Genomic DNA, 25184 nt, shown 5'->3' on the forward strand with positions numbered 1-25184 from the left:
GCCCATTGCTTCTTGTTCTATCCTTAGAGGCTAAGATGAACAAGTTTTCTCCCACCTCCTTATGACATCCTTTTAGATACCTGAAAACTGCTATCATGTCCCCTCTCAGTCTTCTTTTTTCCAAACTAAACAAACCCAATTCTTTCAGCCTTCCTTCATAGGTCATGTTCTCTAGACCTTTAATCATTCTTGCTGCTCTTCTCTTGACCTTCTCCAATTTCTCCACATCTTTCTTGAAATGCGGTGCCCAGAACTGGACACAATACTCCAGCTGAGGCCTAACCAGCGCAGAGTAGAGCGGAAGAATGACTTCTCGTGTCTTGCTCCTCCTCTAAAGGTTTAGACTGCTATATGGTAGCAAATAAACTGTCCTGTTCATCTGCAAAAATAAATTTGTCAGCACTTTCTCCCTTTAGTGTCCATGAGATTGTCTTTTCTCAATCTAGCCATCATCTTAAATTCAAAATATGAATTATATATGAGAAGAGTTAAGAATAAGGACTTGTCTAAATGTGGACATTCACCTGTGGACATTGGTTCGAAGTATGTCAACAATCTGAATACATAACTGAGAAATAGTTTGTATGTTATGTCTCTTGGAAGGAAATACAGTCTCTTGGAAGGAAAGACTGAAGATACTGCTTTGTGTATTAGGTGAAGTAAACAGTCGATAGAATTATTTCATTTTCATTACAGAGAGAAATGGTGAGAATTTTTATATGCATTCTAATTTTTTTTAAACTAAACTCTGTTTCCTTAAATTTCAAATCATCTAGTTGAATGTCTAAATTATCAGAAATTACATCTTTGTTCACTCTGGCAATAGTAGACTCAGGACCAGGAATTTAAATACAACAAACCTCCCTTAGAGAGACCACCTGTCATAAGAGACGACTTGCAGAAGCCAGGGAACACCACCGCTCTCTTGTGTGCCATCTCTTGCAAGTGACCACTTTTGCTAACTCCCATGAGTGGTTGCTCTTGGCAGGTTTTACTGTATTCACTTGGTGTATAGGAATATGTACACTCTCTTTCATTTTTCTATTCCATTTGATACCATTCTTACAGAACAGAGTGCAGTCTAATGGAGTTCAAAGATAGTACGTTAAAGGATAGCTTGTCTTGACATCTATAGTTTATGTCCACACAATAATTCACATTCATGAGACTGAAGACCCATCAGGGTATGGAGGTTTTATTGGGAGAATTTTTAGTATACACAGTTACTTATTTGAAATATAGGGCTTGATCCTTTGGTAGAACCAAGGTATGCACTCTCTCAATATTGGGGGGCAGACAGGGGCTAGTTTGGCCCATGGGGTAAATTAGAGCAGGCTTGGGATTGTTCTCAACAATGCTGTTTGCAGTGGCTCCTTAAGAACCATTGTGCTAGCTATGGATCAACAGAGCATCTTGAACTACAGCTGTGCTCCATCTCACCCCCAGCATTCCCCAACTGATGGTGGACAGAGGTAATGATTTTGAGGTAGTTACACTACTTCAATGCCAGTTGGGCATTATCCCATTTTTAAAAAGAAGAACAGGAGGACTTGTGGCACCTTAGAGACTAACAAATTTATTAGAGCATAAGCTTTCGTGGACTACAGCCCACTTCTTCGGATGGCTGTAGTCCACGAAAGCTTATGCTCTAATAAATTTGTTAGTCTCTAAGGTGCCACAAGTCCTCCTGTTCTTCTTTTTGCGGATACAGACTAACACGGCTGCTACTCTGAAACATCCCATTTTTAATAACCCCCAACTTCTCTGTGTAAGGAAGGTTCTGGTCCCTTTGTGACAAGTGAGGAGTACAAATGAGTTGTTCAGCGTGGGCCAAAAATCTGGCCTGACATCTTATAAGTCTCCATCAAAGAGAAGCTCCATACAGTGGTTAAAAAAAAAAAAAAGGGCAGATTAAACTGCAATTCTGAGTCTATTAAGACTGATATTTACAAGGCTTTTAAAGCGGCATAAAATACTTCATCAACTGTTCTTTTACCTGTGCCAAGGAACAGCCAATTTGATTTTCTGCTTATTTCAAATTACTCTAATCAAGAATTCTATTTCCTGCAAATATACTAGGCATACAGGTTTATCTAATTTTGTGATCTTCCTAAACCTTGTTAATGTTTTCGATAAACTCACTTATTGCTCTATTATTTTATTTTGTACTTTTATTCTGTAAGAGAAAAGCAATTGTATTTTTTTTAGACTTTTACTGTTAATATTAATTATTTTTTAAAAAATTCCTGTTAATTTGGTTTGCTGGAAAACATTCATTACTATTATCCAAACTTTTAATTAGATCTTTCAGATGTGTGCTTTTAATTAACTGATGACATTTTCTTTGTTCAATTATTGTAGTTCAATACAACTGTCATAAACTTATAAATTTTAATTAAAGCTGCCCCAACTCTAGTTACATAACGTCCACATAGGAATTTGCCAAAAGGCTTAACTGTAAGTAAACCAACAATGAATAAATCCATGAACTGCCAGTGGGATTTGTTTAACAAATTAACATTTGTGTGCAGATGAGGTTCTACAACATATAATACTCAACAAAAATTTAACACAATAATGTTTTTAAAAAATGAATAACGCTCTGCAATTGACTTAATTGGTTATCAAATTATTATTATTAATTTGGTGGTAAAAGAGAACAGAATTTATATGCACACATTGGAAAAGCATTTCTTTATCCGGACTCATTTTGTTTATAGAATATCAATGAGGAATTTGTATTTATTTATTTAGGATACATTTGGGTTACTATCTGAGCCCAACTCCAATAATGCTGAAACTATTTTGAGTCTGAAATAGATTTTTAGGCCCTGATTCTCCATTATTCTAAGACCTATTTACACCTGTCTGGAAATGTAAAGGTGATTTAAAATGCATGTAAGTTCCATTTCTGCCCACTTTGAAACCACTTTATTGAGCAGTGTAATGGTGAATCTATTCAAAGCCACTGTAGATACTACCTAAGGAAAAACTATTGCAGTTAGAAGTATTCACAAATATATTATATTAAGATATATTGTCATGTTATGATATATCAGGATGTGATTAAGGACATACTGTAGTACTCTAATGTGTGTTAGTTTACACTATATGTGTCCTTTAAGATTTAAAATATATATATATATATATATATATATATATATATATGTGTATATATATATATATATATATATATTTTAAATCTTAAAGGACACATATAGTGTAAACTAACACACATTAGAGTACTACAGTATGTCCTTAATCACATCCTGATATATCATAACATGACAATATATCTTAATTATGGGTAAGAGTTATATTACCATGCTGAGCTACTGTTGATAGTCTAACTAGGGAATGTAGTTTGTAAAAGAGGGCGTGTGACAATTAGAACAAAGAGGAGTCCTTGTGGCTCCTTAGAGGACCTTAGAGACTAACAAATTTATCTGGGCATAAGCTTTCATGGGCTAAAACCCACTTCATCAGATGTATGGAGTGGAACATATATTAGAGAGTTATAAATACACAACATATGAAAAGATGGGAGTTTCCTTACCAAGTTGGGGGTCAGTGCTAATGAGCCAATTCAATTAAGGTAGAAGTGGGCTATTCTCAACAGTTGACAAGAAGGATTGGAAATCACTTTTGTAGTGCTAATGAGGCCAATGTAAACAAGGTGGCCTATTTCAAACAGTTGACAAGAAGGTGTGAGTGTCAGCAGGGGGAAATTAGTTTTTGTAGTGACCCATCCACTCCCAGTCTTTATTCAGGCCTAATTTGATGGTGTGCAGTTTGCAAATTAATTCCAGTACTGCAGTTTCTTGTTGGGGTCTGTTTTTGAATTCTGTTTTTGTTGAAGAATTCCCACTTTTAAATCTGTTATTGAGTGTCCAGGGAAACTGAAGTGTTCTCCTACTGATTTTTGAATGTTATAATTCCTGATGTCAAGTATCAGGGGGTAGCCGTGTTAGTCTGTATCTACAAAAACAACAAGGAGTCTGGTGGCACCTTAAAGACTAACAGATTTATTTGGGCATAAGCTTTCGTGAGTAAAAACCTCACTTCTTCGGATGCAAGGTTTTTACTCACGAAAGCTTATGCCCAAATAAATCTGTTAGTCTTTAAGGTGCCACCAGACTCCTTGTTATAATTCCTGATGTCAGTCTGATGCAGACTAACATGGCTACCACTCTGAAACCTGACAATTAAAACTCAGCAGAGATGCTGCTTTGTATTTTAACTGTAATATGACACACCTTACATTTACTGTAAACTGAATTAGCTGCAAGTGTATTTGAATTCCCTCTGCTTTTCCCCATCTTGGGAGGGGCAGGGACAGCAGTATAGTCCGGTCCAGTAGAGGAAAGGCCAATTTCCATGTGGGGGAGAGGAAAGAGCTTATTTCTAAACATAGTGGACCTCAGCACCGCCTTGCATCTCAAATTGTATGTGGGAGTGTGCCTCCTCTGCCTCTCATTGAGAGGGAGGGAGGATTAGGGGAGCTGACTGGGTCTCATTAATTCTTAATTTCAAGCCCCTGAGGGCGGGAGGGAGAATCTAAGCAAACTGCAGAAATGCCTGGTAGAAGAGACTACAGGATTGTTTCTGGCAGCACTGCAGCTACAGCCAAGTCCACCCCCCTGGCCTGAGGAGAGGCAGGGCAGAAGCAGTAAACAGAGCAGAGTCTATTTGCTCCCCCATCCTGGTCCCCAGCCGAGAGTCAGAGGCCAGGAAGCAGTGACGGTAGTAACAGCAGAGGCTACCCTTCAAGCAAAAGGTAGGAGATGGGACACAGCAGCTGGGGATGAGCTAAGCCCCTAAGCAGGACATAGGAGGCAATCAGCAGGCATCAGACACAACATTGGGGTAGCTGTAGATGTGCTCCCCACAAACATATAGGAGGAATTGGCTGATAACTACCACCTTTCCATTGCTAAAATGTTGGGGAACTTCCCTGTCTCGGGTATTCCTTCTCAGGAGGAGGGCTACTATGGGTGAAGGAATAAGGTGGATACAGAATCTAGAAGCCTTCCCATAAGCTAGGGTGGCAGATGGCCAAAAAAAGGGTGCCAGGGAGTGAGGAAACACCTCCAACAGCAGAGGACAGTGCACTCAAGCTAACAGAGGTTTCATCAGAAAAAGAGGGGTTATGCCCCATACCCTACAGATATCAGGCATCCCATCCATCTCTCTCTACAGGGAAAACCACACGGGACAAAGGTGCTTTTCAAAACTGAGATGCTAGGAGACACTTTGCAGGAACAGATTGGTACCCACTGGTCAAAGTCTGTTAAGGAAAATGTTTGGAAAGAAGACTATGTGGATGTATTCACTTGTCTGTCCATGAAAATTGAGTGGCAGATATGGGAGTGGTGAAAAAGAAAGAAGGGGACAAATCCAGCAAGCCCAAGGTGGCTAGGAAACTAGAGAATTTTTAGAATTAGCTGCAGTAAACACACACACACACACACACACACACACACACACACACACACACACAAACAGAGAAATAAACATGTTACATGAACCCAAAATGAAGTGTCACCTTTTTCAAATATTTAGAAGTTATATCATGGACACATGCCACACATGGTGATGAGCTATGATTAAGCGATGAGGAGGAGTTTAGACTTACAGCTGCAGAAGAGCCAATCTTGCCCTGGGGTCAGAAGGAGAAAGACTTGCGGCTTAAATGCACAACTCCATACCATCCTGCCCAGCATGTTATACAAACAGCAGGTTACCTGTACCAAAGCTGCAGGCTTTGGATATTGTCTCAAATGTTTGTTTCACATTTAATAAAGGGATGTGTTTTCATTCCTATTGCCTAGAGAAGCATTGGTGTAAAAGAATGTAGAGGTCAGTATAATGATGATCTGCTATGGGGTAGAGGAAAAGCCCCATCTTGTGGAAAGCGGGGTGGTCATCAAGTGCCCAGCACTCTGATGAGAGCAGCAGGAGAAAGCAGCGATCATGGAAAAAGCCCTATCTCCAATTAAAAGACCCTATTATGGCATTATCCTAACAAGACAGACAGGGTTTATATAATGTAAGAGATTTGTAGTAGGTTTTCAAAACCAAGTTAAGGAGGAGAGGCTTTATGTGTGGACAGAAATTTTAAAATCCATAAAGATTATAACAAATAGTTCAAGGAAAAGGGGGGGGGGTTGTGTAAATGTGTAGAATAAATCCAAACATTTCAGTCAAGATAAAAGTATAGAAGCTGCATGCAAATATTTACCAAGAGCAGAGGCTACACACGTTCCTCCATTTTGACAGTAATTGTAACAGTGGTTGGTTTCACATCTTTCTCCAGAATAGCTTGGCCAACAGTGACACCTTAAATCACCCTTCTCATTCATAATGCATCTTCCTCCATTTTCACAAGTCAGTTTACATGTATCCTCTGTAGTAAAAATTCACAAAGGTTACTGGACTTTTCAAAAATTCTATTTCAAATAATCAGAGAAAATGATTACTCATTTGAATACTTCTTCCACTGTAAGGGCTACAGAATCAGAATTTAGTTTCCATCTGGGGGACTTGGGAAAACTATACTTTCCTATCTCATCTGGCTTGCCCTCATGCACCCTCTTCCCCTATTCCTCTTAACTCTTTCCCTTCTGTGTCCTCTCTGCCTTTGTCTTTTTGTTCAGCTAATAGCTGCCTAACTCACCCCCACCCAAAGGACTTAAAAACAAACCAATCAACCGTCTGGCCAGGGTAGTCAATAGGCAGACTGCGGGCCAAATATGGACCACCACACACTTTTGAAAGGGCCACAAAATCTTTTTATTTGCTTATTATTAATTATATTATTATTATTTTAGTGTTATTTTCTCTGGAATCTGGACTTTGACTATACATTTAACAAGAAATGTGGACCTTAACAATAAAATAATTTATTACCTCTATCCTATTCCATCCTTTCTCACAGTCGCCCCCCCCCACCTCCAACATGCAGAACTAACATGTTTAGAGACAATCACTTTACATTTGCAAACATCAGTCTCTTCATATGTATATTAATTTCCCTTACTCTTTGTCTTGTCTATTTAAATTGTAACCTTTCTGGGGGAAGGGCCTGCCTACTTCTCTGTTTGTACAGGCTGTAGCCCATTCTCACTAGGCCCTAGGCACTACTGTAACATAAATAATAATATTCTTGAAGCCAAATTCAGCTCAGGCATAAACCTACTGTCTTCCATTATAGTGGTGCCAGAACATAGCAAGAAATTAATATATTTATGTCAGTTTCAATGCACAAAACATTCAATGACATCAAGAAGAAATCAATTGTAGAATATCATGGATGTCACAAAGCTCCAGGAAGAATTCAGTATTATGTCCACCAGAAATATAGATGTTTCCCAAGATTAGCATTTTGGAGCTAAAACAATATATAACAAAGGTTTCTGTTTCTTCTAGATTACTCTAGGATTGGATGATCTGAATGGATTAAGATTGACATCCTTTGATATATCCTTTTATACAGTTCAAAGTGTATTTCTTTGTTCATACTGAGATTCACATGCATGAAAATTTCCACAAAAATAGCACTAATTTATTGGGTCAAATATAGAACTTGGTTAAACTTTTGCAATCTCACTGGATTGCACACGTATAATAATTAAGGGGAGAAATTGAACAATTGTGTCTTTTGAAAAAATAGAGGAAAAGAAAATATTTTCCTTTATTTTGGTTATAGCTGATGCCACTAGAAATAGAGCAATTATAAAAATAATTCTATGATGCTGGAATGAATAGGTCCCCATAGAAACACACAAAAATATAAAAATCCAATATTTTGTATTATAAAAGCATAATTAAATATTCTTTATCAATTTATTTTCTTTATAAAATAAGTTAGTTCAAGAATGTTAATATAATTTTTATATGAAATAATTATTAATCAGCAAAGCTACAACAATAATTTTGGATTTTACTAATTTAGAAATATTAAAAGTAGGGTTTCAAGATGTAACAGAGTGGCAAAGTTCAACAACCCCATGTAGGAATGTAGGACTTTTTAAATAAGTAGTTTTGATGTTAGAGGCTAGAAACCTATGTCAAGATGCAAATTATTTCCTGACTCAGATCAGGTGAATCCTATCAACCGCAATCAGTTTCTGAGGTGGTAGGAAATGAAGGCATGAACAGAGGGATCATGTTGGGGCGGGGTGGGGGAAACTTGGAATAGAGAAGCTCAGAAGAAAGTTTATGCTAAGGTTTACGTTCTATTATTTAAATTAATGACAAAAGACAAATCACTTGATGCAGATAAATTAGGAACATAATTAATGTTTTACTATTTGGAGCACAGAGTAAGAATCGACCTGCTTATGCAAGGATTCCAAACTCTGGAAGCTTTTTTTGGTGAAAAATGCAAATATGGTGACACTGAAACATTTCAGGAATTTGTGCAGATTTTGCCAAACTGTTTCAGTTGGAAAAAACTAAAAATAATAAGATATTTAAATTTTTCAATTCAAACTGACTTTTTATTTTGAAATTTCCTTTAATTTTATTTTAAAAATTAAACATTATAAATGCTCAGAGTCTAAAAACAAGTTGCACTTCAGGCTGAACGAGATGTTTCATTTGGTATGAATTTTTTTCTTTCACTTTTTTGGAAAAAAAAAAAAGTGTTTTCAGTGTGACCCAAAACAAGCTTTTCAAGTTTATGATACTGCCAGGAAACCCAAAACTCCATTATTTGCACATTATTCTAACTGTGATCTATTGATATAGATATAAATATACATTACTCTGTGTCCTATCTCTTCCACTCTTCTTTCTCTTCTTAAAGAAAAAAAAAACCCTACGTGTACTACTCCCTAAAAAGAACGGAAATCAAAGACTTAATTGTTTGCAAAAATGTGGGTGGGTCAGATTCAGGAGACATTGAAATAAAGAAATTATGAAGTCATTCACTTTCTATTATTTATCATGATCTTTCTCTCTCTCAATCTGGTACATAATGGGGAAATAGCAAGCCCTGAGATCCTAAAAGAAAGAAAGGTGGAACATAGGGAAAGGTCATCTCAAGGGGAGCAAAAGAAGTATTCTCTCTCTTTTGGCTTCAGTATAATACATAATGAAGTGGTAATGGGTTTTTGCACACCCAGGCACATAAAATTCTGCTTGTTTTCTCCTTAGAAAAATCAAAATGTCATTTATGGTCTTTCTACTTGATATGATTCTCTCTTAGTGTAGCCATCAGGAAAAAAAGAATATGTTTGTCATTGAGGTCTTTTGATCAGACTACTTTCGAAAAATGCAAGAAATCCCCCCCCCCCCCCGATAAAATTTATCCTCCTTCAATTCCCAATCAAAACAATTCCTTGGATTAGGGGGAAATATACACAGATCCATTTCTAGAGGGGTAACAGAGCAACAAAAAGTTATGTGATTCCTAAAAATTACATTGAAAGTTTATGGAAAAACGAGGAGATGGAAGACCCATAACTTTCTCTCTAGACAACAGTACCACACACACAAGGTGCTCTGTATTTAGGATAATTGAGATATCAGCGTAGGAGGGGGATTTTTTAAGCACCCAATGACAGAGGAGCACAAGTCCAATTGATTTTCAATAAACCTATTCACTTTTGAATAAAAGCACTGAAATCTACAAAAGAAAAAAGTACTGTAAGTGCAAAGAATTATTAATAGTCAAATTTTTCAAATGAAGTAAGTAAAGCACAAACAGATTTAATAGCTTGGATGGAAGGCATTGTTCCCAAATGGGAAGGGACTATGAAGTCAAGAGTCTTGAGTTCTAAGCTTGGTTCTGACACAGTCATCTATAATTAGTCTGTAATATCTATTAATGTTGAAAGTAAAAGCTGGGATGCAAACAGATACATAGCTAATTTAGCTATGTAGTGAGTGTACATATTATGTCAGTTGCACATTGAGGACCCAATCCAGCAAAGCATTTAAACTCAAGCTTAGCTTTAGTATGTGAATAGTCACATGCTTAAATTCTTTGCTGGATCAGAATACAGATCTGCTCACGAGCCATTATTAGTTTGGTCAACACCACTCATCCTTTGAACTTAATAATTTAGTGACCTGTCCAACCCAATTATTTAAAATTTAATAAACTCAATCTTTATTAAACCTAAAACAAACATACACAAAGAATGTGTACCTCCAAAACACAACAACAAAATTAAGATTGCTAAGGACAAACAATGTATGTAACATCATTTACAAAACCCCACCTCTTAACAAAAATGTAATAAAAACATACTGTCTTCATAATAAACTAACAAATTATTTTTATCAAATGTAGAGACATGCATATTTATCATAACACCCCATATGAAATAGCAACTACTTTAACTGTGGAAAGCACAGTAGGATACTTCCAATGAGTGCAATTTTGAATATTTGCCTTAGCGAGACTAGTTACGAAGAAGCAGTTTTGAATGATAGAAAATAAGGATCTATAAGTGAGACTGTTCAAAAGAAGCAGAAAAAAAGGGTTGAATGACCAAATTTATTACCTTTTATTCAGATAAAATGATTTTGCACAGTGGTTTAGGTAACCTGGCTATCTGCAGAAACCAAAAGATGAGTGCTTCAAGACCTCATCCTAAAGGATCTGTAGAACAACTTAAACTCCTGGATCCTGGATAGTGATTTCTCCTCCTCGTTGTCTTCTTTTTTTTTTTTTTTTTTTTTTTTTTTTTTGCAGATGACATATAGATTTTCAGAGTACTGGAACATCAGTAAATGAAGAGAATCTCAGTGATTTAATGAGAATAATCTGACACAGTGATCATACTTCTTTCAAGAGTGAGGTTGAGGCTGTTCAAATCTGGGCTGTGCAGGAGTCCCTGATTAGGAGGCCTGCACAGCTTAACCACTGTCAAGGAGGAACCAAGGTCATCTCTCATTCAGACAGAGAATCAAAGGCCTCCTCAGACACTCAAGTGATGAAGAGTATTCTTGATTTATGCTTTTTTTATTTGATGCTGATATTAAGGGTTGAAGTAACTCTATATTTGGGCCAGGGATGAGATAGGTTTTCCATTCCCAGGACTCTGATGTATTTTTCCTTGAAGCATAGAGTGTTTTGACTTGTTGGCAGACAAATTGTGATGCTTCAAAGGTATCTTCTTTTTATAAGTGTGATCTTCTGTTTCCATGCTGAACCACTTTGCCTTCTGTTTGTATGATATGCACTGATGATATTCAGAAAGGTGGTTTTCTGTGAAGATTATGACTTCCATTGTCTCATTGTCCAGTGAAAAAGCTCCTCTTTCCTTGAAGGCTGCTGATGCAAATCTATATGGTTTTGTTCTTCACTGTTACATAGGTTACTACCACCTGGACCAGATCAAATTTTGTTCAGGGCTTCTTTGAAGGATGCTGGATATGTTTCAGAGTGCTCTTGACTTTCTTGTTTCTTGAACTTTTTATATAGAAGTTCTATTCAAAGAATTAATCATCTATTTAATTAAGGAATGGAAGAAAAAGGTTCTAGACCCTGTAATTTTATAGTTTTTTAGTCTGGCAATTTATTCTGTTGTTACTGCATGGATTTTCTAAGTTAGATCTTATTATTTTTTCAGAGAAAAAATGGACTGACATAGTTTCCTCTGACTTTAATTTGGAAGAAAAGTATTTCCTTGGATACTTTTTCTTCCGTTCTTCCTTTTGATTTGGCTGCATGCTCCTTGAGTTATTAACCTTGTGACATGTTTTCTCAGAAAGCTCAAGGCACAAAATCTCTTGTGCTGATCTTTGCCAGTTTTCTCTGACTGAGAGCAAAAGAGCCGACCTTTCCCCATAGATGAAGCATTTGAGGAGGCAGTAATACAATACTTTTTGGACGTTTTCAGCTTTTGGGGATTTTGGGACTACAGTCCTCTCTTGGGAAAGATATGGCTCTATGCTCATCCCCTGGGCTGGAAGACACCAAACGGGTGGATAAGCCTCTGTAGTAAAAGCTTAATGAACTACATTATGGGGAGGAGGAGGAGGAAGGACTCCCGCATCTTTCTCCAAGGGGGAGAGAATTCATTTCAGGAAATGGGAAGATATTTTAGTCTCTTGCTTACTCTTGAGAACAATGTGCAGTTTGCCACTTTCCCAGCCAAGTGACAAAATATATTAAAGGGTTTTATAGCCTTATGCCAAAGCAGTGTGATCTTTTCTATCCTGCTGAAGAGCCCTTCCTGCTCTGGGAGAGTACTCTCTAGGGCTGCATTTGTCTGGCATCTAGTCCTGATCTCTGACACAGCCTATCTGCAAGCTGCAAGCACAACTTTCCCTTTGAAGACTGTTGAATCCACTTCACAAATTGAACCTTTTTGGTTTAAAAAAGTTCCTGTTAGCCTGCTCTGCCATCTTAAAGAGAGAGGGGGACGTTATGAGCAAGCATTTTCTGCGTGATCTCAGAGAAAAATAGAATTTTATTTTACAGCCCAAACTGAAAGAGAAGGCCAGGAAAGGTGGCAAACTGAGGCAAAAAACAAATAAACAAAAAACTGTTGACAGTACTTGAACTTATATTACCAGTTCCAGTGGTAAATTCTCCTTTTAAAATACAGGTAGTATGCCTCAAACCAGTAGAATCTTTCAAAACAGAAGTAGCTTTATAAGTATGCTCACTGTGCTGTTTGCTACATGAAAAGCTGAAAATACGAAAGAAAACACAAATATGGCACAGATTGAACATTTGGATCTGTATCTTTGCAGTTTTCCTGAAACTTTTCATGCAGTCAAGAGAGCACAAATATACTATATTTTAAATGTAACTGGTAAATGTTCAAATTAGGAATATGGAATTCATGTACAATTTCCATTATTAGTGTTTATTCAGAGGGAAGTGCTACATACAACTTTCTTCCAGTGCAAATCTCTGTATTGAAATTTAAACTTTCATCTTTCTGGCACATTTTTAGTTTCATTGTGCTATACATTAGACATAATAAACATAATTAGTGCAAATCCAGCACTCTGTTGGAAACCGAAGCAATGCTCAATCGAGCTGAAAACTACAGCTTACCTCCGAAACAGAAAAACAGGTCTGCTTTCGTCAATACATAAATTAGAAACAAAGCTGTACTCCATCAATTGCAATTAACTACTCGAGAGATCAGCTGAACACTTCTCCAAGAATAAGAAAGAACTGGATATGAAATGTTTTTGATTTTGTTACTAAAATATTAGATACATTCAGAATACTAATCAATTGTAACAGATACCAGCTAAAAAAGATAGCTGATTGTAAAGGTCTCAAATATATGCTTTTCAATTATAGGATAATTAATTAGCAATAAGGAGAAATGTGCAATATGCATTTAGTTTGTACACAAATCTATTGAGGAGTCAGTGTTCAGAATTCATTGTATAGTGTTTATAAAGAAAAAAACAGATAGATCAATGGATCCATCTATTACGACATATCAATGCTAATAACTGCTATGTAGAATTTCATGAAAAAAACAAAACCCAATGAGGCAGAGCTTGAGTAATGACATCTTTTTTGACAATTTCTGGGATGAAATTAATGAAAACAAACGCATGTTGTGCAAAGCCACAATCTCTAGGGCAAAGCAGTAGAGTACTTCACATTAGCCATAAAAAGCTTATAGAAATGAGGTCTGATTAGCTAAAATGAGGGAGTGTCATTTGTTTAGCATAACCATACAGACTCAGCCAGGCACTTCTCAAAGTGTGTTCAGCCAGAAGGAGGTCTTGAGACATTCATTCCCCAGAAACAAATATAATAATTCACACTGCTTTGGGTGCCCTGATGGCTGTAGATAACCAGCCCATTTTTACTATGGTGAACTTGTGTTTTTGGTAGTCCATTAAATTACTGAAACTTCATTAACTCCTTTCCCACATGTTATTATTACACCTGATAATAATCTATGTGCTGTACAATAAACCAGTCACACTGGATAGTAGTGTCATTGGAATTATGCTATAGTTAAACATCACAGTGCAATCACAGTGTGGTTATGCTTTTTGACACATGTAATTACTATGAATTCAGATAACTGGAAAGTTCACTACATCACTGAAAATAATTACCATACCAATTTAATATAGTTAGTATACCTAGTTTCTAATAGTGTATATATTAAGAACACCACCAAAGAGGTGGTAATAAGTAATTCAGTCATGTGGTTAACTATTCAATTGTATAAATTAATGGTCCCTGATCCACCAAAGTACTCAGGCACCTAAGTCTAAGTCTCAGATATAGATGCCTAAGTCCCAGTTTTAGGCTCCACTGCAATCCACAGAAATCCTGTTGAACTCTCTAGGGGTCTACAGTCGGTCGCCGCCCACATGTTCAGGGTAAAAGTTCCCTCAGCACCTACGTTTCCATCTTTGAGCATGCATACTGCTACCTCACTCCCAGGTGTCTGGATACCTATTTCCCACCTAAGTCCCAGAGCAAATTATGAACCAGGAGAAGATAGGTATTCAGCCGCGTAAGTCAAGTGTGGGCCCTATCTGGTATGTGCAGAAGCCATCTACTGGATCAGGTCCCATTCAAACTCTGCTTGTGCTGGTGGTGCTGCCTCCCACATTATAACGTTTAGCCCAGTGGTTTGGGATGTGGGAGACCCAGATTCAATTCCTCCCTCCACCTGATAGGAAGAAGGTATTTGAACACAGATGGCCTACCTTTCAGGGGAATGTTCTAACCAATGACATATGGATAGTCTCATGTAGGGGTCCCTCAGGCTCTCCTGTTGAAGGTGTTCACTTTAGAGAAATGGTGATTGGAGCAGAGGGACTGGAGTCTCCCACCTCCCAGGCTGGGCTACAGAATCATTTTCACATGCTCTGTCTGGCCCAATGACTGATCCTCTGTGAATAAATACTAAATATTTATTGGGCCAGAGAAAGATAATGGCTGTTATTCCTTTTAGCTGGAGACAGTTTTGGAAAGAAAAAAAACAACAACAACCTTGTTTGACAGTCTCTTAAGTGGTATCAAAGATAGTCAAAACCATTCTTTTTTTTTGGGGGGGGGGGGTAAAGAATTTTATCGAGATGGCCTGGAGCTGGTATTGTTGCTCTTGCTGTTAAAACTTCAATCCCGTTTCACCTCAGGGGGTATTAGGGATTCATCTGGAGCCAGCTGATGGCAATATCATCTAGGTCCTTCTCTCTGGCCTTGTCTGGTCAGGACATCTCTCAGGATTAGGACAACAAAGGCCCAGAGTCCCAAGCAGACTAACTAGAAGTGCCAGATGAAGACCTTTTCAGCCATGAAAAAACAGATTTTAAAATCTACTTCAGAGTATTTTAACCATATCAAAATAGATCATAGATATACATGCTGGAATCCTTAGTTAAGTTCTGTATATTTCAGATGCAATTTAAGCTGCCACCTTAAATGGGCAAATGAAAACACTCAAAAAAATATTCAAAACTAGAGAACCTAAATTGAAATCAGAGTACAAAGAAACAGTTACTCAGCAATTTATAAAGAAATTATAGATAGTGCAAGTGTGGGCAGCTATTTGAAGCAACTGATCCCTCAAAAGTCTCCAGTTAGTGAAAATTCAGTGAATAGGACACTTCTCCATATCTATCTAAAACCATTATGCTGTGGACAGCCCAAAGAGATTATGCTGTGGAAATGCAACTATAATAGACTTAAAATCTTTGTCCTATGACAATATCTTTCCTAGAAGCTCAGTTGTTCAGTATATTCTCTCAGTTGTTCAGTAAAGTTGGGTTAATTACTGAAATTACAGATGCAGGTTACTCCCAGACACCAAAGGAAGAATAAAATTCCTTTAATGTAATTTGTCAATACTTAAATTTCAATATTAAATATAATGTTAAGTCTTTCTATGTTTATCTTTTAGAAATATTGTAATGGATCAGCTGAGACTATTGGATCTGCCCAGCGTGATTCTGTTGCTGCTTTTCTGGCTCCTGACTTAAGAGTGAGAGGTAGCCAGAAGTGGAACATATTGTGTCAACTGGGCAAACAGTATGATGCCTGGAGGAGCAATGAAGATAGCAGTTCTTAGTGGTTGTTCAGGTTGACTCCTTGGGATTTCCAGAGTTGCCTATGTGTGGTTTGGTCCATTTTGGTTTAACAGTAACAAGACTCATGTATATAGTGTAGGTAAGAATGCATACAGAGTATAAACAAACATTTTACAATGTATTTGGCTATGACATCAGTTCCCATCCAAGAAGACAAAATGACCTGTTGCAAGGCCACAACATCGACCACAGCCTAGCCCAAGGACAACAGTATTTAAGCACATATTTTTTACACCAACCATATAGCATAATGTAGTAAATGTAAGAGATAATACTCATGTATCTGCATGGCTATGACCTATTTTATATGCTTTGTACTCTATCTAAACAAAGAGATGAATTAGTCAGATATATACTGTAGCCTGTGTGCTGTTGTTTTACCCATACTGTTAGTACATGTAGTTTTCTTGAACAGGAACTAAAACACTGTTAAATAGGATAGTTTTACTGATTTCACTTTATAAACACTTCTTAATCGCTATATTAGTTTGGCTTTTCAATACTTGGTAGAATAAATTTGGAATTCTGTGACTTAATATCAAAATTTCTATTTGGGTGATTTGGTAACTGGTGAGCTCCCCCCAAATTCTAGATCCTTTATATTAACAGAACTAGAATTATAAATATTAAAAATTCTTCTACTCGCACATTTTGATTTCTCACATTCACAGGAAATCCTAATCTGTGATTGCTGAAACTCAAAAGCTTTCAAGATTCTGATCATTTTGTTAAGGACTCAAAAGTTTGAATGCTATCAATCTTCTGAATTCCTTGCATGTGCTAACACAGGGCTGAATTCTCAGGAAAACAAGTTTCTTGTGCCATTTTTGATACTTGCTTCTTCAGGTTGGGTCTAAAATACCATCAGAATAACTTTTATTGTAATATTTTAGCACTCTCTTCTGTACAGTGAGAGTACTGTTAATCTTGTCTGTGAAACAGTTATCAAAACTGTATTACTCAAACAATGTAATTCTTCAGAAGAATACAATTTGTATTCTAAATTTTTAAAGAGGGAATTCTGGCTAGGGAGGAGAGATTATAAATACACTTGGCTACTTTTTTTCTGCATTCATGAGTAGATAATGTTTTATAAATAATTCATATTCAATGGATAAACAGTAATTTTACAAGTGACATACTTTCTTTTCCTAGAATCTAATAGGAACACAGGAATTACCATATAAGCAAATCCACTTTTTTGTGGTCTAGATGAAATTACTATTAGGTGGGTGCACAACTGGCTGAAACACTGTACTCAAAGATTAGTTATCAGTGGATCACTCTCAGACTGGGATGACACAGCTTGTGGGACCCCATAGGGGCCGTCCTGGATCAGGTAATATTCAATATTTTTCTAAACGACTTGAATACTGGAACGGAGAGTATGTTTATAATATTTGCAGATGACACCAAATTGAGAGAGGCTGCAAAAACATTGGAGGAGAGGACTAGAATTCAAAACAGCCTTGACAACTTGGAGACTTGATCGGAAATCCACAAGAGGAAATTCAATAAAGATAAGTGCAAAGTACTTCATTTTGGAAGGAAAAATCAAATTCACATCTACAAAGTGGGGAATAACTGTCTAGGTGTTAGCATCGCTGAAAAGGATCTGGGGATTATAGTGGACCACAAATTGAATATGAGTTATCAGTGTGATGCAGTTGTGAAAAAGGCTGATATTCTCAGGTATATTAGCAGAAATGTCATATGTAAGAGAGGGGAGGTAATATCCCACTGTACTCAGCATTGGTGAGGTCTCAGGTCACACATCCAATTCTGGGCATCATGCTTTAGAAAAGATGTGGACAAACTGGAGAAAGTCCAGAGAAGAACAACAAAAATAAGAAAGCTTTAGAAAACCTGACCTCTGAGGAAAAGTTTTTAAAAAACTGGGCATGCTTAGTCTTCAGAAAAGAACACTGAAGGGGGGAGGGGGGGGAGCTTGATAACAGTCTTCTAATATGTTACGTTCTGTTACAAAGAGGACTATGATCAATTGTTCTTCATGCCCACTGGAGATATGGCAGGAAGTATTTGGCTTAATCTGCCACATGGGAGATTTAGGTTAGCTATTAGGAAGAAACTTTCTAACTATAAGGCTAGTCAAGATCTGGAACAGGCTTCCAAGGGAGGTTGTGGAATCCCTATCACTGGAGGTTTTAAAGAACTGGTTAGATAAACACTTGCCGGGGATGGTCTAGGTTTACTTGGTCCTGCCTCAGAGCAGATGGCTGGACTTGTTGACGTCTCACAGTCCCATCCAGTCCTACACATGTATGATTCTCGAATAGTGTTTTCAGTTTTATTTGCTGTGTCTTTCTTTATATAGGCTATTGCTTTTTTACCACTGCTGGATTCTGAGCAGAGGTGTTCTTTGAGCTAGCCACACTAATGGTCTTTTAGGCCTTTTTTGTGAGCGATTAACAGTTAACTGAGAACCAAGAATGCTTCTGAGTAGTTCAAATTATTCTTTATAATGTATATTACCTTTCATTTGTCAACAATGAATATAATCTCCCATCTTACTGTTCACTCATAGAGGCTTGGTAAATCTTTTGTTTGAGCAACGTAAATAGTTTTATGTCATCTCTAAATTTTGCTACTCCACTATTCACTTTCTATTCCAGTTCATTAGTAAATATACTGTACAACATCACAGTGTTTTGGAACACTTGTCTATTAGCCTTTTGCCAGGACATAAACACTGATCATTATTCTTATTTCTTGTGTTCAATCTGTTATCAAATGTCTAATACCCACCTGAAAGGCTCAGATCACTGCATGTTCCATTGATCAAAGATTTCCCTTCTGGACATGCACAAGCTGCACCAGAAGGGTTGAGTAAACAGAGAAACTCGCATGTCAAGTCCAAGCAAGGATTAGGTGCTGTTTAAGGGTGGGTAAAAAAAAAAAAACATGTTAAAATTTTGCAGTTACATTGTTTCCGGGAACAGAACTAATGAAGAACCATGTATGCAAAATTAGACTCTAATTTACACTCTGTGAAATCCCCATTGAAATGTAGCTGCTGTAGGAAGTAGTGTTGGAAATTCAGTACATTGTCCCACGGAATTAATATTGAACCAATATCCCAGCATGTTTTTATGTGACATGTGCTTGGGAGTGCTGGCTTTAGAATGAAATGCAAAACTGGTGCCCTCATTGCTTCTGATCATTAACAGTCTTTATGGAACCTTTTGCCAGGGTGAGTCTTAGGAACCTGGGAGGCCAGTGCAATAATTTTTTGTGGTTTTCCCCTACATAAACTTAAACAAAAAGGGTGGCTCTAGGCAGTTGTAAGCAAGTTTGTATGTTGAGATCCCCTTTTATTTTTCCTCCCAATACCACCACATATCTTTCCCTGCCCAATTCCTCAGAACCCCCAATCCTTTATGACTCCAGTCTCTTTTAGTCCACCCCCTGGCTACTGCTGTTTCTTGGGTGGGGCGGGAGGGGCAGAGGATGGAGGAGAGGGGAGAACAGATGCTGAGTTAGAATATTTGGGATACTACCTCAGGCGAACTCCAGACTGCTCCCGGTGTGCTCTGTTATGAGAGTGGGCACCATATGCAAGCTGTCTACATGGAAGTGAGTCCTTATTGAACCTCTTCCCCTTGTAGCTTAAGACTGCACAGGCAGCTCAAGGGAGGGGTAACTTAGTTGCAGGAAGCTGTTTAGGAAGATTTTCGTGGTGCTTCTAGCACCATCAGTGCAGGTGAGTAATCCTCCTTCACTCCCTGAAGTACTAAAGTGCCAAGAGTTGCAGTTCTCAACATCCAGCTCTGTTTTTGTAGGAGCAGGATGTTCATATAAGTATTCTGGTGAAAATCCATTTTCTCTTGAAGTTTGAGTTGACTACCATATTATTCATTTATTATCCTATATTGAGCTAGTGTGTTTCTATTTGGGCCATTGTTAAAAAGCTCAGGTTTTTATGTCAGCAATGGGTAAAGAACAGTATATAGTATGTACATGAATATCCTTTAGGATGAAAAGTGTTCAAAATGGAAACAGGTACTAGCAGTAAAGATTGAATGTTTAAACGAGTTTTGGTGATGACAGGGTTGAGCTTATAGAAACAGCTGAAAAACAAAAACAGTAGAAATGGATCCTTGTCTCAAAATTTGCACCAGAAATCATAAGTCAACTTTCCCAGAGCCTGGGTTGCAGGTTGATTTTAATTCTGCTATTGGAAATTAGAGATAGACTAAAGTTACAGAGTTGGGCTCTGGAGTTGATGTTCCCTGAAATGTACTGACTTAGGGGCTTGGATTTGCTGTTATGGTTTAAGCCCATCATCTGTACCAATTTGGGAAATTATTTTCAGCCTACCTAAAATTTTCTTGTGCAGTTTCATTTTGATACAGTATTCTTTTTGCTTTCTGAAAAGTTACAATGTTAAGTTATACAATCATAGAAATGTAGGGCTGAAAGAATCCTCAAAGGTGACCTAGTCTATCCACCTATGCTGTAGCATGATTAAGTATACCTAGACCACCCTAACAGATGTTTGTCTAACCTGTCCTTAAAAACCTCCAATGACAGGGACTCCACAACCTCCCTGGATAACCTTTTTCAGTGCTTAATGCAAATTGTTGCTTTCCTCTGCAGCGGTAACTAAACTGTTTTCCAGAATGATCTCTTTTGCAAAGTTTTCAGGGAAGAAAGGCGCATATAAATGTAAAATATTTTTGGCATGTTACAGTGGGAATTCATAATTTTGGTAATAAAGAAGTTAAAATAACTTTAATTACATTGTATAATTTTTTAAATTACATTTTCATCACCAGAAGCATCAGTATTATGAGAAAGCCAATTGATTGTGACTGGAAATATTTTTTGGCCAGTGTTCTGTTGATTTTTTATGCTGCATCTTTAGTCAAGCTGAGTGCAGTGGTTTTATAAATTGAATAATATACAATTTTTGTTGTTACATGAAAATATCCCAGTTACGCTTTACAAATGGGAATATGAACAAATCTTACAAATTCTATCATACAAATTCTTTTGTATGTTCAGCTTCAGTACTATACATTTACAAGTTTTGAATTAACTTATTTTTCTAAATATCTATTTTAAACTAATAAGTTTACTCACAATCTATTTGTTTGTAGCGATGAAAAATCAAGGCACTTTTTGTTTTATCAACATCCAAATTCAGATATTCTACAGAACCAGAGCCAAATTTTTGTACTCTAAATGCACCAGTTTTAGGTCCTGCTCCATAGATGTAATCTTCAAAAATGTCAATTCTATGTGGATGCAGCAACCCTTAAAGAAAGAAAGGAGGAAAAAAGTCATATTAAAATACTGATATTCTTCATTTTAGTATTAACAGGTTAAATCATTCTAGTTGAAATCTAAAAGGTTCTATTACTAAGGCTATGTCTAAACTACAGAGCTTATGCTGGCACAGCTTATGCTGACAGATGTACCAGTGTAAGATATGCTGACAAAAGCACTCTTCTGTTTGCATAGCTGCATCTACACTGGGGGTTTTCTTGGAATAGCTCTGGGGTGGATGGTGGGTGGTATTTTCATTCCCCTGACCCAAATAGCTATGCTGATATAAGTTTTAAGTGAAGGCCAAGCCTAACATACAAACAGTCCTGGTAACATGGACAAGAACCACTTAACTTTTAAATAGGAAGAAACTTGCTAAGTCATATTATATGGAAACTGTATTTTGTAGTTTGGTAAAAAACGTTTTTTCCCCCCAAATGTGAGTTAGACCAGTCTAGTCATGAAAATTCTCAGAAGATCTACAGTTTTGGATAATGCAGTCATACATATCTTAAATACTATAACGGTACCTTACAGAAATAGGTGAAATTAAAAATATGTATGCTTGATGGTGGCTGTGCAAGGGTAAAACTAATCTGATAAAGAATTTCTCCAGTAGTCTTTTCTATTGTTTTAACATTTTCTTGTCAGATATATTCCCTTTTATTTATTTATACTATCTTTAATGTAATCGGTAGCTGCAGTAAATTGATAAACTTGAGATGTCAAAATCTCAAAGTTTAACTACAGATTCATACATTTCAAGGCTAGAAAGCACCATTAGATGATGTAGCCTGACCTCCTATATAATACAGGCCATAGAATTTCACCCAGTTGTCCCTGCAATGTGCCCAGTTATGTGTGTTTGAATAAAGAATATTTTCTAGAAAGGCATCCTGTTCTGTTTTGAAGACCTCAAGAGATACAGAGTCTGTCAGAAACTTGGATGGAGATGATCAGGCCTAGTGGTCGGAGCTGGAATTAGGAGTTTGGGTGGGGTTGGAGCAAGGGTGGAGCAGGACGAAGAGCAGGGCGGTGGTGAGAGCAGGGCAGGATTAGGAACAGGCCTAGGGCAAGGCTGGAGCAGACTAAGGCCTGGGAAATCTGTTACTATTGTCAGGCAAGAGAGAGTTCCAAGTCCTGGAATTACGGTAAGCAGATTTAGCTTGGGATTTATGGGATTTACATACCTGGTTTGGGAGTCACATGACCAATTCCTGGCTTGTGGATTGGCTGGAGCCTAGCACAGGAGTGACTCATCACCATATAGAATCCACCATTTCCCCTGGTAGTTGGTTCCAATGGTTAAACATAATCATTGTTAAAAATTTGTGACTTTGTTTTAATTTGAATTTGTTTGGCTTCCAGCCATTGGTTCCTGCTATGCCTTTCTCCACTGAAGAGCCTTTTCTAGTTAGTGCTTAATTTGTAAAGAAAGAGGTGCCAGGAATCAAGCAATTTTTTAACAATCATAACTGATGCAATAAGCGTCAGAGGTGCCGGAGCTATAAGCTGCCAAGGCTAGAGGTGCCGGAGTTTAGCCTTGGCAAGCCCTGGCACAAATTAAGCATTGTCGTTAGTACTTGGCAGTTTGTCCTCGTGAAATTACTTATACTCCCTAATCAAGTCACAGCTTGATCTTCTTTTGATAAGTTAAACAGACTGAGCTTCTTAAGTCTCTCAGCATAAGGCCTTTTTTTCCCAGCCCCCGAATAACTTTTTAGGTAACTTTCTGCACCCTCTGTAATTTTTCAACATTCTTTTTCAAATGTGGACACTAGAACTGGATATAGCCATCCAGTGCTGGTCTCACCAAAGCTGTATACAGAAGAACAATCATGTCCCTATTCGAACTCACTACTCCCCTGTTGATGCAGCCACAGATTAGCCCTTTGTGCCACAACATTACATTGGGAGCTCACATTGAGTTGTCTTTCCACTATGACCCTTAAATTATTTTCAGAATCACTGCCTTCCAGGACGCAGACCCCATTCTTGAGGTATGGTCAGCATTCTTTGCTCCTAGACCTTGACCTTACAGTTGGTTATATTAAAACATATTTTGTTTGAATGGGCCCATCATACAGAAGCATCTGGCTCACTTGGTATGACTTCCATATCATTATTTACCACTCTGCCAATCTTTGTGTCATCTGCAAACTTCATTCACTTCCATATCATTGATATAAATGTTAAATAGTGTGGGACCTAGAACCGATGATCCTTGTGGAACCCCACTAGAAACACATTGATCCAATGATGATTTACCACTGACAACTACTTTTTGAGCTCTGTCAATCAGTTCTTAATCCATTGAACACGTGCTTTATTGATGTTGTGTAATGATAGTTTTTTTTTTTATCAGAATGTAAAGATATATTACATATATGCAGTTACATTTATTAACAATTGTAATCTCATAAAAATGAAATAAAATTTGTTTGACAAGGCCTATTTTCTGTTGCTTAACATTAATTATATTCCCATGCTTTAATTTTTTATTGTCTGATTTCCACATCAGCTTTTCCATTATTTTGCCTGGGACTGATGTCAGGCTAAATGGCCTACAATTACTCTTCATAAGATTTCTATGCAATAGAATGCAAACAGCTGAAAGCTCTAGCTTGACTTATTCAGCATACTGTGAATTACACATGTAGGGTGCAGTAGTTTGGATGCAGACCCACACCTGTGGCCATATGGAGCTCCCATAAAGTCAAACAAGGTGTCCCTGCACTTAGTCAATGCTGGGATTTGAGCCTTACAAATTCACTGCACTACAATAATCTCTAATGGCAACAGAACTAATGTTCACTGTATTGGTAGCACAGTATTATTGGTTGGAAATACAACCAATAATACGGAAATTGAGATAATTTCTTTTGAATTAACAGCTCTTTCAAAGTATGTGTTATAGAAAAACGCTGCATACCTTGTTTACTGCTCACAGATACTACTGAATCAGAGCCATCAAAAAGAACACTGCCAATAACAGATAATTCAAAGTCAGCCCAGAACAAACGCTGACTGAATTGATCAACCACAAGACCTGCCAAAAAAAAGAGAGAGCTTACATTTACAATCAAGTATAAAAATATAACAGTATAAAATATACCATAGCTTTTTGTAGAATATAGGCTTCCCCGTCCCTCATTTCCTAGAAGGCATTGCAATACTACGTAGATGAGTGCAATGTAGGAATCTGAAAAGAACAGACAAGTACGGTTTCTGCTCAATCCTTAAATTCAGGTTGAGTGAACCAATTCCTTTTAATTTCTTTAATTTCCTTCCCACTGGTTATTTCCTTTTCAACACCCAACTCCAGTCAGGCGGAACTATACACCTCTACCTCGATATAACGCTGTCCTGGGGAGTAAAAAAATCTTACCGCATTATAGGTGAAACCGCGTTATATTGAACTTGCTTTGATCCACCTGAGTGCCCAGCCCTGCCCCCCTGGAGCACTGCTTTACCATGTTATATCCGGTCGTGTTATATCGAGGTAGCGGTGTACCACATCTCTTTTATTACCTTTACACATAGGCCCTGATCCTGTGCCTGCATGGAGCCCGACTGACTTCAGTAGAGCTCCATGCAGGTGTGAGTTTGAGAAGAAATATAGAATCCATAGGAACAGAAAGGCCTATTTTTAGCATGCTGAGAAAACAGAAATAGTAAAAAACTAACTATGTTGAAAATATATAAAAATATATTTTTAAAAAAATTGCACGACCCAGGGAATTTTATTTTTTATCAGTAAGCTATGGAAGAATGGACTAATATTTTGCAATAAAAAGCAAGAAGCTTCACTTGTTAATTTTCACTTTCCTGAGCCTTTAAGGATTCCAAAG

At 37.4% G+C, this 25184-nt stretch overlaps 1 protein-coding gene across 1 annotated transcript in view; it reads right to left on the reverse strand.

Annotated features, from left to right (window-relative positions):
* The window catches only part of LRP1B (LDL receptor related protein 1B), a 1261104-nt gene that overhangs the window by 59107 nt on the left and 1176813 nt on the right, over positions 1–25184 (reverse strand). The window contains exons 81-84 of the mRNA XM_065561615.1: positions 24266–24382; positions 21148–21321; positions 18811–18936; positions 6242–6406 (exon numbers count right to left, since the gene is read on the reverse strand). Of these exons, the coding sequence (XP_065417687.1) occupies positions 6242–6406; positions 18811–18936; positions 21148–21321; positions 24266–24382 (582 nt within the window). The remainder of the gene's footprint in view (positions 1–6241; positions 6407–18810; positions 18937–21147; positions 21322–24265; positions 24383–25184) is intronic.

The sequence above is a fragment of the Chrysemys picta genome, chromosome 11 (assembly GCF_011386835.1).
Source record: "Chrysemys picta bellii isolate R12L10 chromosome 11, ASM1138683v2, whole genome shotgun sequence".
NCBI lineage: Eukaryota > Metazoa > Chordata > Testudines > Emydidae > Chrysemys > Chrysemys picta.